Source organism: Galeopterus variegatus, unplaced genomic scaffold (assembly GCF_000696425.1).
Source record: "Galeopterus variegatus unplaced genomic scaffold, G_variegatus-3.0.2 Scaffold7201, whole genome shotgun sequence".
Classification (NCBI taxonomy): domain Eukaryota; kingdom Metazoa; phylum Chordata; class Mammalia; order Dermoptera; family Cynocephalidae; genus Galeopterus; species Galeopterus variegatus.
Window position 1 is genome coordinate 75,993 of NW_007733312.1, and position 13,968 is coordinate 89,960.

Genomic DNA, 13,968 nt, shown 5'->3' on the forward strand with positions numbered 1-13,968 from the left:
CTCCTCTTTACAGAGAAGGTAGCATGCTGCATATACTTTTCTTCACTTTGCTTTCTCCACTCCCCAACAATACATGGAGGTTGTCCTTATTTTTTTATGGTTGCATAATGGTTTTTTGCATGTAAATACTGTCATTTATTTATTTATATAGCTATTTTTGTGGTGGCTGGCTGGTAATACTACCATTTATTTAGCCAGTCTCCTGCTGATGAACACTGGGTTTCCATTTCTTTGATATTAACAAAAATGCAACAGTGGATAGCTTTGTCCTTGTTCTGATGTTCTTGATTTGATGATGTGTATTTAGGGTAAATTATAGACCTATTAGGTCAAAAGGTAAAAGCATATGTGATTTTGTTAAATATTACCAGATTTCTCTCCATAGGGTAGTACTATTTTACATTCCTACTAGCAATATGTGGAGTGACTCTTTTCTTTATAGTCTTGTCTACAGAGCACGTCATCAGACTTGGATTTGTGCCCATCTGATAAGATGATATAGAATCTATCAGGGGTTTTTTTAAGAACATTTTTTTTTGAGAAGTATAGCATCCATACAATAGATTGCGTAAATCTAAAGTGCAGAGCTTGAGAAATTTTACAAAGTGAACAGTCTGGGTAGTCCCCACCCAGGTCAATTCATGGCACCCCAAAGACTCCCTCATGCCCCAGCCACTACCCTTTCAAAGAGCAGAGTAGTTTTAATTTCCCTTCAGCTGTGGTGAGTTGAGCAAATTTTCATATTTACTCACCATCTGACTTTATTTTTCTGTTAACTGACTTTCTATTTCTCTGCACATTTAGCTTTTTCCTTCCCAATTTTCTATAGCTCCTTAACTAGCCAGCCTCTTTTGTGTCTCATGTAAAAATATTCTTACAACCTTACAATTTTTTTCCTATATTTTAAAGATATGAATTCATATTGCTATTTCCAATTTAAACTTAACATTATAGGTTTTCCCCCATATCATTTGTTGGTTTGTATTTACATATATTTTCTTTTGTTGCAGATATTTTTCTCTGCTGCCATTTGTTGGCTTTATTTCCATTTTTTTCTACAATGCAAAGGATTTTACATGTACCAGTATCACATTGCTTCAATGACAGAGACTTAATAAAGTGTTTCAATATCTGGTCAAATTTACTGGTCCTGCTATTGTGTTCTTTTCCAGGGTTTTCCTAGATATTCAGGCTTTTTAATTTTCAACATGAAAAGCTCCAAAAGAAAACCACAGCCTATTGGGTATTTTTATTGGAATTGAGTTAAATTTATATATTAATGTGGGAAGAATTGATATCTTTATGATGTTGAGTCATCTTATCACTCCAAAAAAACTGTCCATTTTTTCAAATCTCTTTTTGTATGCTTCAGAGGTGTTTAAAGTTTTTCCTATACATGTTTTGCACATTTTCTTTATTCTTAAGTAGCTTATCTTTTGTTCTTGCTATTTCTGTTTTAAACAGGACCTTCTCATCCATTATAATTTCTAGCAGGTAATTGTTTGGATATACAAAGAATATGGATTTTTCATGTTCATTTTACATACAGACACCTTACTTTGAGTTAACTTTACACACAGCCACCTTCCTTTATTTGAATTAGTTTTATTTTTAGGTCATTTTGTATTTTCCAGGCATACCCCATATATATCATTGATAGAGATAGTTTTCTCTCCTTTTTTCAATTCTCATGCCTCTGATTATTTTCTCTTCTCTGATTATACTGGCCAATAAATCCAATGCAATATTAAATATTAAATGGACATCCTTGCCTTCTTCCTTGGATATAAAATTTCTAAATAAATAGAAGGCATTGTAGCTATGGAAGGAAAATCTGAGCATATTTGTGTTTACTGTCATCAGTTAACGTATTAACCAGAAAACTAATCATTTAATTTGTACACATCAGACTTGATCTATTATGTAGCAAAGAAGGGCTTCCTCATCCAGGTGGGATGGAAAAACGAAGGAGAGAACATTATCGAGTTCTGCAGTGGAACCCTTCGTAGAAAACCCAGCAGGCATTTCCACCCCTGCTCCCTTGCCTGCCTCTTAATACGGAGGCTGAGAGAGTAATTACTCATTTTTGTAGTCTCCTTTGGAGATAGGGGTGCAATTGATTCTGGCCTTGGAGATCTATAGGAAAGTCTGTAGGGAGAGGGAATCCTGTTGAGATTTCTCCTTACTTAGAAAAGGAGAGTCCCCGTCCCACTCTGCTTCCATCACTTCCCTTTTTTGCATGTAATTGAGTAAAAACATGTGCTTAGAACAGAGGCAGCTTCTTGGAACCATGAGGCCTTAGAAAAGGAGAGTCCCCGTCCCACTCTGCTTCCATCACTTCCCTTCTTTGCATGTAATTGAGTAAAAACATGTGCTTAGAACAGAGGCAGCTTCTTGGAACCATGAGGACCAAGTCAGCATGCCATCCTGCAGCTACGAGATGACATTCCAAGAATCACAGAGCAAACTGATGGGGAAAAGCCTGCAGCCTCGGTGGAACTGTTGAGCCAAACCAAGGAACGTGTATCACAGATCCTGGGGTAAATGACACACATCCTTATGGCTTAAGCATCTGTTATTCAGATGTTCTGACACCTGTAGCTGTAAGTATCCTTAATAAAATTAGTAAAAAACACTGCTTTCCAGGCATTATCCATTAAACTCCTTACAACAACCCTATGAGAGCCTTCCCTTTCAGAGTGAACAGAGCCCAAAGATTGACTAATCTAGAATCCAAAATATCGGGACCTGGCCTGGGGATAGAGGAAGTATATCTAGTGCCTTAATAGCCATGAGGCAATTGTTTTTCTGTCCTGAATTGGAGTAATCAAGAAAAAAAGAAAAAGTGTAAGGCAGAGGTTACAGACTGGCGAATTCGGCTGGCTAACATGTTAGTAACATTTTTATTCTTTTTTAACAGATGAGGAAATAGGCTCAGAGGACAACTTAGTAGTAAATAATGGGGCCAGGACTGGACCCAAGATGTGATCTCCTACCAGACTCATTCTAGTTCTCTAACACCATGCCCCTTCCCTCGCTCCACACGGGGAGGGACAGACTTTTCCCATCCACACAGAACCGCTTGGCCACCTGAGAAATATTAAATTACAAAAAAGGGAGTGGAAAAATGTTGTGCTGTGATTACAAAAGGACTTAGGCTTTTATGGAAGAAACTGGACAGGCTTTGGATTTCTTTAATATGCAATAGAATAGATTAGTAATGCATGCCGGCCCTCTGACGCTCAGGAGGAAGAACTGAGCTGCGGCCACTTGCCGTTCTGGCGTGTCTTGAATTTGAGTTACACCCTACAGTAACTATGAGACATAAAAAAGAAAAATGCTATTTCAAAATTGTTGCATTAGACACAAACCCATTGTGCATGTGGTTGCCAATCAAATATTAAAAAAAGGAAAATTAAATTACTCAAGAATGCAGCCCAAGGAAAAGTAAAATCAAAGAATGATTATGTTTGCCATTTAAGAAGCTGTAAGGAACTGGGCCCCTTCTCCTTGGATTCTAATTCTAAAGACAGAAGAGGGCTTGAGAAATTGAAGAGATTTTTTTCCCTAAAATTATGTCTGGATGAATATTGGCAATGTGTAGGCATATATTGTTTCATGTGATGAGAGATAATAAAAAAAGCCTTCTCATGAGATGACAGTTCAGTCTGACTTTTTTTCACCACCACCAAAAGAAACAGCCTCATTAGTGCTGAGATACTCATGTTGCCATGGTGCATGGTGGTTTCTAGAACTACATAACAGGGGTGCTACGGAGGGTGGGGAGGGCAGTGCATAGTCAGCAATGTGCTTTTCAGAAAAAAATAGATCGATTCCCACTATGGTGAAATATGAACTCACACACCCTTCCAGCTAACATTTAATGAAACTCTAAAATATAAATCTTATTTTTTGCTTTCACTGAGATTTTGGACAGACTGTGTTTGTGATAAAAGGAATAATGTGTGACTGCAAAGATAGCTTTCTGATGGAAAACATGATTATCAAAATAAAAAATGCAGTGGAGGCCACGTAAAGCAGATTGGCCGTGGGAAACTAACAAAAAATCACAGGGAGTGACTTGAAAAGTAGTGCTCTAGGGAAGAAAACGTAGGAAGTGATGAAGAGGCTAAAGAAAATAAATTTTGAGGACTGATGTAAGAAGACCAACAGGTGTAAGTAGACAGAGATTCTACATGGAAGAAGAGAGGAGACAGAATTTCAAACCTCTGCAACTGGGAGGTGAAAATTTCCTTAGAGCGAGGCATGCCTGGAGATGTTAATAAAGTTCAAGGATAACAGAAACAACCTACAAAACCCTGGGCAGAAAAAAACATTAAAACTAAACTGGAATTAGTTTGATAACAGACTTCTAGAGCTCTAAATGCCAAAAAAGAATTTAAACAAAAAGACTATTTTTACCCAAGAATTGTATACACTCAAGGAGACCATCGTAACAAAACAGCAGTAAGAAGACGTTCTCGGACATTCAGTCTCTGAGAGTGTACCAGCCCGGCACCCTCTCTGAAGACACTGAGTAAGTTTCTGAATTGAATAAGTAACTAATAAGTTCTCTGACCAGCTGAAACACGGATCAAAATAAAGGATTCAGGTAATAAGAAAATTGGTCTATGAGACACTACAGTGAACGGTAACAGGAGTAAAACGGCTTATGTTTCCCTTTTTAAATGGAAGGCCTGTGGCAAAGTCCCTTAGAAGTTTGTACAAACACACACACAATAAAAATTCCTCCGGGTTTTAACAAGTGCAGAAGCTGACCTTTTAGAGGCTCGATTCAGGGTGGCGAAAGAAGGAAAGATTGCAAACCACCAAAACACTTTAAATTCTTTTCAACATACTAAGTGGGAACTAAATAAATACTTGTCCTGTACAAAAGGAACTGTGTTCTGATGTTGGCAAAGCAGACGCTCAAGCTTCATTCTCTAACTCCCTAAGGAGAGCTGATATCTCAGGAGGGCGGCTCCTTTTTGTCTCAAGGGGAAGCCCGGCTGCACCAGCACCTGGCCTGGGAGGAGAATCCTCGTTCAGAAGTACAGAGTGTGTAACTAAGGGGCAGGTAGGGGGCTCTGTGCTGAGATGGGGGACCGTTGTCTCAAGGGGAAGCCCGGCTGCACCAGCACCTGGCCTGGGAGGAGAATCCTCGTCCAGAAGTACAGAGTGTGTAACTAAGGGGCAGGTAGGGGGCTCTGTGCTGAGATGGGGGACCGCCATGTCCTCAGGAAACACCGAAACTGCTCCAGAACACCGCACCTGATGTGGCTTTTCAATGGATATGAAGCCTGGGGTTGATTATCTCCTGGCATCCTTTGCTCTCAAGGTGTGGGCTCGTGGAAACATTCACTGGTCCGCTGCCTTGTTTCTCCTGCAATGGGGGCTTCCAGCCTCTCGTGTTTCCTCTACATAGGCTGCTTCTGCCTCCCCACCTCAACCAGGGTCCCTCTGCCAAGAGGTGTCCTGGGGATTCCAGGGAGGGCGCTGCTCAGACAGCTCCAGGGTGGCCTGGGCATCTTCCCCAGAGGCATGTCTGTCCTTCTCAACCTGGGTGCCTGGCTCCTCAGCATGTCAGTGACACACTCTGGGCAGGAGGCCTTATGATCCTTGAGGATCTAGGAGGCATCTTGGGAGGGACTTGAAGGGAGTGTTTTAGAGCTTGGGAGTCAATGCAGATGGGTTGGCTCAACTCCGTCCTCCCCGCAAGAATGTTCAAGCAACCTTGGAGGGCCTTGCATTCACTGTGGCTGCTCCTGGGTGTGCCTGGTGCCATCTCTGCTTCTCCTCATAAGTTCTGTTTCACCTGTAGCTGATGGTGCTACCTCAGCCTGAAGAACCCATGTGTCCCTCAGCTCTGTGCCACCACCTTCCCATTTGCCAGCATGTTCCCTGGTGACTTCTGAGATGCTCCAGAGCAGCGTATTCTCTGCGAGAGTGTGGGGGTGACCTGGGGCTTCTCCTGGGGCAAGCTTGTGCCTCTTGTTCGTCAGCAGAGCTCACGCTCTAGAGCTCTCCAGGTAGATCTAACATCAGCCACAACAAAAGCAGGCTCTACAAAGGGGTAGAAGCATCCAGACACCGTAGCCTCTTTGTCGAGTGGCAGCTGCCACCTTCTTCTGGGAGCCATCTCTCCCAAGAGCTTTTCCTTTCTTTGGAAGGTCTGAGGGTGACCTAGGCAGCTGAAGGTTACTGCTAAGGGTCTGGTTCTTCTTCAGAAAGCCTCTCAGTGCAAAGAGGCACCACTTCTGAGAAACCACTGGTACTTAGGAAACATCCAATGCCCATACTGGGAGAAATTTTCGAAAACTGATATTGAGAAGCAAAAGAGACATTGAGGGTAGTGGCCCATGGATGAAAGGAACCAGGGGGATGCATTCTTTTGAGATCACGCCGTGCCCTCTTGGGGGCTCCACTACAACCCTGTTTAAAATATGAGTAGGCAGTGTAACGTGATGTCAAAAATCATTCTTAGCAAAGAAAATATATAATATAAAATATAAATGAATAATAAACCATAAAACCATTACATAAACCCATGTTTACTGTTTAAACAACAATCTTGTTTAATTATGAGTAAAAAAATGATAAAAAAATTTATATTTTAGATATCCTTCCGCTATAAATATGTATTGTCTTTATTAGTCATTTCTTCACTGTTTCGAAAAAATTTAGGCAGGCCCGATTCTAAGGAGTTAGGAAACGAAGCTTGGGAACCCACTTTTCTAACATCAGAGCACAGCTGCTTTTGTACAGGACAAGTATTTATTTAGGTCTCACTGAGTATGTTGAAAGGAATTTCAAGTGTTCTAAGGTGCTGGAGGTGCAGCAACAACAATACAAAGATCCCTGACCTTGAGGAGCCTTACTTCGGGAGAAGGGAGGTGGGGGAGATGAGGAAATAGACTTAATAAATATTGGGGCATATATAAGGTAGAGAAGCAGGTACAGGAGACAGTCAGTGAGAGAAGGTACGGAAGGATGGGGGACCCTCCCACAGGGGACAATCCCACAGGACCGTCAGGCGCTTGTGAGGACATTCACTCTCCCAGTAAGCATGGTTACTCTGAAAGAGATGGAAAGGCACCGGAGGGTCTTGAGTAGAACAGTGACACGATACAACATTTTTAGCAGAATCACTCAGCTGCCATGTTGAGAACAGACTGAAGGGAAAGGGCAGAGGCACAAAGATCCAGGCAGGCGATGATGAAGGTTTAGATCAGAGTGATGGTGGGGGTATGGTCAGATTCTGGGTAGATACCAAAATCAGGGTCAGTAGGATTTGCTAATGGAGTACTCGTGGCAAGGGAGAAAGAGACATCAAGGATGACTCCAAGGTTTCCATGCTGAGCAACTGGCGTTATTATTAGCTGAGATGAAGAAAGCTGCAGGAGGAGCGAGCTTTGCTTGTCGGGTTGGCTTGGGTGTTTGTTTGCTTGCTTATTTATTCGCAGGGGAGACATGAGTCGTGGACATGCTGAGTCTGAGATGACTATTAGAGATCACATGAAGAGTTCAGCTGAGCAGGCGGGTAGATGAGTGTAGAGTTCAGGGGGGCTCTGGGCTGGAGATACTTGTGTGGGAGTCTGCTGTGTAGAGATGGCACCTACAGCCATGACCTGCATGAGACCACCAAGACAGCAGCATTGACCGGAAAGTAAGGGATGGAAAGCCTGAGCCCTGGGACTTCCCACCACTTCTAGCGGCCCAGAGAGAGGAGGAAGAGCAGGGGAGATGCAGGAAGGGAGGAACTGAGGTAGAAGGAGGCATCCTGAAGGCCAAGGGAAGAAAGTGTACAGTGATGCAGGAAAGGCCCAGCAGTAAATGAGGGCTGATAGAAGATGTGTTAATTAGTCATATGGGGCCTATTGCTCTTGACCAGAGCATTTCCAGTAGAGTCGTGGTGATGAAAGTTTAGTTGGAAGGAGTTCAAGAGAGCATGAGAGGATAGAAATCGGAGTTGGCATGAGATTTGCTTTAAATAAAAGGGGACAAAGTGGTTTCAGTTATTTAAAAAAAGAGAAGGATTTTTTTTTCTTTAAAGATGGGCAAAATAAAAGAAATTATGAAAGGGGTAAACAGGAGATTTTTACTGGAATTGGGGAAATATAAAACTATCACATTTATTCCAGGAAAAACAAACCACTAATTGGTGGATTATTTTCAGATCTTTGGGCACTTTGCCCCTGACCATCATCTTTAAGGTCAGAATCAGAAAGAAACAGCTGAAGGTTACTGGAGAGAGTAAAGATGTTTTCAGAGCAGTGTGGTGACCTCTGGCTTCTAATTATATGTTAGTCTTGCACTGCACCAGCTCCTTGCTCTCCTGGGCTTATCTTCTTTGGCACTTTTTTCCCCTCATTGCCCACTTCTCCCTCCCATCCCAGCATCAACCCTCTGAAATCCAGTGTCTGCAGCCTCTTAAAGCAAACTTTATGTGCTTCCAGGAAAATATCTTTTTTGAAGAAAAACTCAGTATTGCAAGTCAAAATGGTTTATTCTTCAAGGAACGAGAGGCCATAAGCAGTCAGACTCCCTGAGCTAATAGGAAAAAATGCTAGCTCCAGCCATCCCAGATCAAGAGGAGGGAGGAAAGGCCGAAGAAGGAATCATTCTCCTGAAATTCAGAAAGTCAAGATTTCTTAAAATGAAAGCGCAATCCATGCAAAATGGGTTCGTGATCAAATAAATTTGTTGAACACTTTGCATTAATCCACCTTCCACAGCCACCCAGACACTCTCTAAAGACTTGAAATGATGATATGCTGAGAAATCTAAAAGAAAACAAACATAAGGAAAAAACATAACCTTTCCCTTCCTCTTGTTGAACAATTTACACTAAAGCCATTAGGTAGGACCAAGCAAGGCAGGCTTCTACAAGGCCTGGCCTGGGGGGCTGATGGCATCCGTGTGGGGAGGAAACATCGCTGGTTACCTATTGCAACTGAATATTGGGGGCCAGTTTTCTCACTGTCTGAAAAGGGAGATTTACGCAAAATGAAAGGGAAAAAACTAGAACAAACCATGTGGTGTTGGTTAGAATTGAAGGTATCGGTTTAAATACCTCCATGTGTGAGAACTAGAGCTGGGAAATAAATATAGGTTGATAGATAGACTCTGTGTGTGTGTGTGTGTGCGTGCGTGCGTGTGTGTGTGCCTGTCTGTCTGTGTGTGTGTGCATGCGTGCGTGTGTGTGTGTGCCTGTCTGTCTGTGTGTGCGTACGTGCGTGTGTGCGTGTGTCTGTCTGTCTGTGTGTGTGTACGTGCATGTGTGTGTGTCTGTCTGTCTGTGTGTGTGCATGCGTGTGTGTGTGTCTGTCTGTCTGTGTGTGTGTACGTGTGTGTGCGTGCGTGCGTGTGTGTGTGTGTGTTCAAACTTATAGCCCTTTGCTCTCCCCGCTGAGAGGGCCAGGCAGCGGTGCCCCCTGACAGCAACGAGCACAACTAGAATACAGATCTTGACTTCCAAGTGTTATTCTCCAGTGAAAGTTACCACGGCATCTTGTGAAATGACCTATTCCAGGGTTGAGGCAGGGAAAATACAAATAATCTTGGAATATTTTGTGTCAGAAAGCAAGGAAGTGCTCAAAGAATACAAAGACACGTGAAAAGAACCAGAGGCCAACTTGAAGAGGCTTCACTGGCCAAATCTGGGACAACACAAACAGCAAAATAAGCAGTGAGAGCCAGTAGAGTAGAAAGAGGATCCTCCAGTCAATACTGACAGAAACAAATAAATAAAACGTGAAAGTGTAATGAAGAATGGGATGTGCACATGGTTTTAAAATATCTCCCTACAAAATACTTATTAATTACAAAGGAAAAATGTGTCACTTCCCAGGGAAGAAAGTTGGCAGACAACCGTCAGTCGAATGGTCGATGTCAGGCTGCAGTGAGAACATAACGTTGCCTCTGTGACCTTCCTGCCAGAGGTGGACAACTTGCATCTGATTATGAGCAAACGTTAGATAAACCCAAATCAAGGAAATTCTTCAAAAGACCTCGCCCATAATCTTTAAAAGTACCAAAGCGTGAGAAAAACCTAGGAACTGTTCCAGACAGAGAGAGACTAAAGAGACACAACATCTAAGCGCAAAGCTTGCATTTGGACTGGATTCTTTTCTATACAGAATGTACAAGAGATGACTGACAAAACCTGAATGACACCTGAGTTTCAGATGATGGAAACGAACCAGCGTTAGTTTCCTGATTTTTATGGTTGTACTGCAGTTATACAGGAGAATGTCCTCGTTTGCAGGAAACACACACTGAAGTATTTGGGGATCATGGGCACATCAGGTTGGCAACTTACCTCCAAATGGTTCAGGGAAAACCAAAAGCTGTTTGTTCTACAATTGCAACTTTTCTGTGAGTATGAGATGGTTTCTAAATAAAATTAACTATTTGAAAAAGAATCCTGATCCTCATTCCCAAATGCATATGATCATTGAAGTTACCTAGCATGATGACATCCCGGGGAGCTAATCTTTCCCAGTAGACACTTGGACACTCCTGTAAACAACCCTATTCAATTCTTAGTATGAAGGGAGGCTCTGTGGAGGGGGAGTCTTCTAAGTTTGAGGCTAAAGCATTTAAAGGTGGCCTCTTTTTCTCTACCCATAGCATAGGCTTAGGTGAAAAAGGGCATTGAATTTATCTACACAAACGGACAAGTTGAGGAACATTTTAGCATCTGTGTCAAGTTCATTATGTCATGGTAGAAAGAGTGAACCAGCCTGACACACTAAAAGCACAATTGGTGCTTTTATGATATCCTTTAATCCTACCTGTAGCTAGTTTTTAAGAAAGAAGTCCTAAAAAATATTTAGTATCAGCACTGTAGGCATCATTAAAATTAAATTAAAAGATGAAAAACACTAAGGTTCCGAGAAGTTAAGGACCTTTTTGTGGTGAAGCCAGGATTAGAAGCCATGATTAGCATCCCACGACTGTCTAGAAGTCTTATGGATTTGAGAATTCTGGTACCCATGCGAGCTATAAAACTCATTGAAATTATATACAGTCAGCATTTGAGTTTGCTTACTCTGAGCCTGTTATCAAAGGGAGGGGCCTCGTGTGTGCTGCCTGATCAAGTTTCCGAGCCTGGGCCATGGCAAATTCACCAGGACGATAATGATGGTGGTGATGGGGACAACCTCGGCCATGTGCAAAGCATCTTCTATGTACTATCAGACACTGTACTGTGTGCTTTATACACTTCAACTCATTTAATCTCCAAAATAATCCCATCAATTCAGCATTATAATTATTCCCATTTTGTAAATGAGGAAACTGAGGCCCAGAAAGCTTTAGAAACTTACCCAAATACCCGCATTTGGAACCTGGATTCAGACCCAGGTTCCACGGACTCTAAAGCCTAAAGCCTTTGAATTGTTATTAATACTTGTTAAAAAAAAATAATACTACGTTTAGAGGGAAGGGCCCTTATCCTCCTGGCCACAGTGCTCTGCTGCAGCACTGATTCCATGGACTCTAAAGCCTAAAGCCTTTGAATTGTTAAAAAAAAAAAAAATACTACGTTTAGAGGGAAGGGCCCTTATCCTCCTGGCCACAGTGCTCTGCTGCAGCACTGTGCTTCAAGCTATCTTCCACGTGGTTATTCATCAGTGAGACACTATTATAAGAGCCTTCCCATAAATACCCATAAGGAGTGGCAATCCGCGCTGACTCAGAAGTGCAGGTTAAACCCTGTCTCAAGGAAGGACATCACCATCTGCTCTATGCCACCCAGTTAGCTTCAGGAGCCAAAAATGGGGGCGTCCTTCCGAACTCTTCCCTCTCCCTCACCACCCCTTCCACATGCCCTCCGATCTCGTACATGTCCTTCCACTAAACCTCTTGCAAACCTCCCCAAAGCATCCACTTGTCCACTTCTCATGTCCCCATTGCTCCCGCCCATCTTTCAACCCAGCCTCTGCAAAAATCTCCTCCGTCATGTTTTTGCTTCTCCTCTTGCTCCAGATTGCTCCATTCTGCCTCCACACCTTGGGAGTGCAATTCTCAGTGATGCAGCCAGGGATCTTAACACCATCTAATCATGACAGTCCACTGTTTAAAACTCCTTCAGTAGGACCCCTGGCCTTGCTTCTGTGCTTCAGCCCTAATAGTGACTGGCCTGCAGCTCTCAGAATACACTCAGCTCCAGAGTGGCACACGTACTGGGCCTGGAGCACATCTGCATTACCCTGACCCGTCTTCCCTCCTCCCCTCCCCTGGTCAGTTCCTACAGGGCCTCTGGGACTCACTCATATTTCACCTCCTCCAGGAAGCCTGGGTTAGGTGCCCAACTGAGGTGCTCTGATCACACCCCAGCTCACCCACTGACGGGACTTTTTTATTATGTGACTCCATCCCCAGATTCTGACCTCACTGCAAACCAGGACCCACTCTGTTCATATACAGTGCCTGACAGGAACAAATGCTTGTTGAATGAATGAACGAATAAATGTGAGCCTTGTATATATATCATAGGTTTCAAAATCAACCCAGCTTCCTCAAGAACCAGCTGTGTGATCTTGAGACAGTTGTTTAATCTCCCAAGACCTCAGAGTCCCTGTCTGCAAAATGGAGATCATAAAATCAAGTGGTGAGATTTAAACTATGTATGTGTAAAGTCCTCAGTACACCTCGAGCCTGAGAAAGTGCTCAGATTCTGGTGGTGGTGATTATTATTGCTGTCTCCTTCAAGCCCCAACTGAACACATTCAGACTCATACGTGGCTTCGCAGATATTGCCCGTCAGTCACCATGATGACTCTGCGGCTCCGCCCCTGCCCCACACTCAGGCTGCATCTCATAATGCAGCATCTCGCACCGTCGGACACATTGTTTGAAAGGTTGTCCCGTCCTTTCCATACTTTCTCCACGTCACCTAACACTTCAACATATGCTTTTAGATAAGATGATATTACTGAGATTTGTGGGTTTTTTTTGCTCTAGATCTACTGCCCACTGGAGCCTTAAACTCTGACACTCACATTGCAACTGCTAGGGGTACAAATGCCATAGCGTGACCAGCACACCCCTGAGAGGAACACACTCCGAGAAGCAGCAGGTCCTGGGAGGAGGCAGGTGGTGATCCCAAATTAGAAACCAGGTCTTAAAGGGGCCACAAGCAAGATGGGTCTCAGAAAGAGGGTGTCCTCTGTCACAACAGACACAGAAAGGTGAATTATCAGACAAGTGGCTAAAAAAAATTATAGCATAGTCCCTGCATGGAATATTGTGAAGCCACTAAAAATAGAAGCCAGCTAATAAAGTGGCAAATAAGAACATGCAAGGGACGATGTGAAATAAAAAAGGATATAGATAATATGGGCTTTTTGATCGTCGTATGTAAAACTCACCTAAAGCAAACAAACAAAAACCTTTAAGTTGCAGACCAAACTGTTCCTAACTTTAACAGGGTGATGAGTTTGTGGGTGAAATTTTCTTTTCTCAGTTCCCCCCACCTTTTCTAGTGTGGTCATATTCCTTTAACATGTAAAAAGTATTTCTTAAAGGTATATGATTCTGCGTGTGTCCCCGGCAGATGGCTCCTGGAAAGAACGCGACAGTGTGGGGGACAAGCCCCAGGCTGCAGGGGTCTCCACGAGCCGCGGGCCTGACTCGGCAGCCTGCCGCATGGGCCAGCTTTGGCAGGGGGTGCCCGTGCCCCGGCCCAGCGGGTCCCCCTCGCGGCCCCCGACCCTGCTGCCCCCGGCGCCCCCGTCCGTACCTCTTGCAGGGGATCAGCGCCTTCCTCTCGTCCAGCACCCGCAGGCGCTGGTGGAGCCCGTCGTAGGAGAGCAGGGCGCGGCTGTAGCGCCCGCTGCTCTGCCGGTACAGGACCCGGCGCCCTTCCCACTGCTGCGGGGCCTGGCACGGGCGCGGTGCCCCCGGAGAGCCCGCCGCCCACGCCCAGACGCCGCCCAGCAGCCAGGCGCCCAGGACCCCCCG

The 13,968-nt window shown here is 43.8% G+C and overlaps 1 protein-coding gene across 1 annotated transcript in view; it reads right to left on the reverse strand.

Annotated features, from left to right (window-relative positions):
- The window catches only part of EPDR1 (ependymin related 1), a 25,224-nt gene that overhangs the window by 9,989 nt on the left and 1,267 nt on the right, over positions 1 to 13,968 (reverse strand). Inside the window, 1 exon segment of the mRNA XM_008591704.1 lies at positions 13,748 to 13,965. Coding sequence (XP_008589926.1) covers positions 13,748 to 13,965 — 218 coding nt within the window.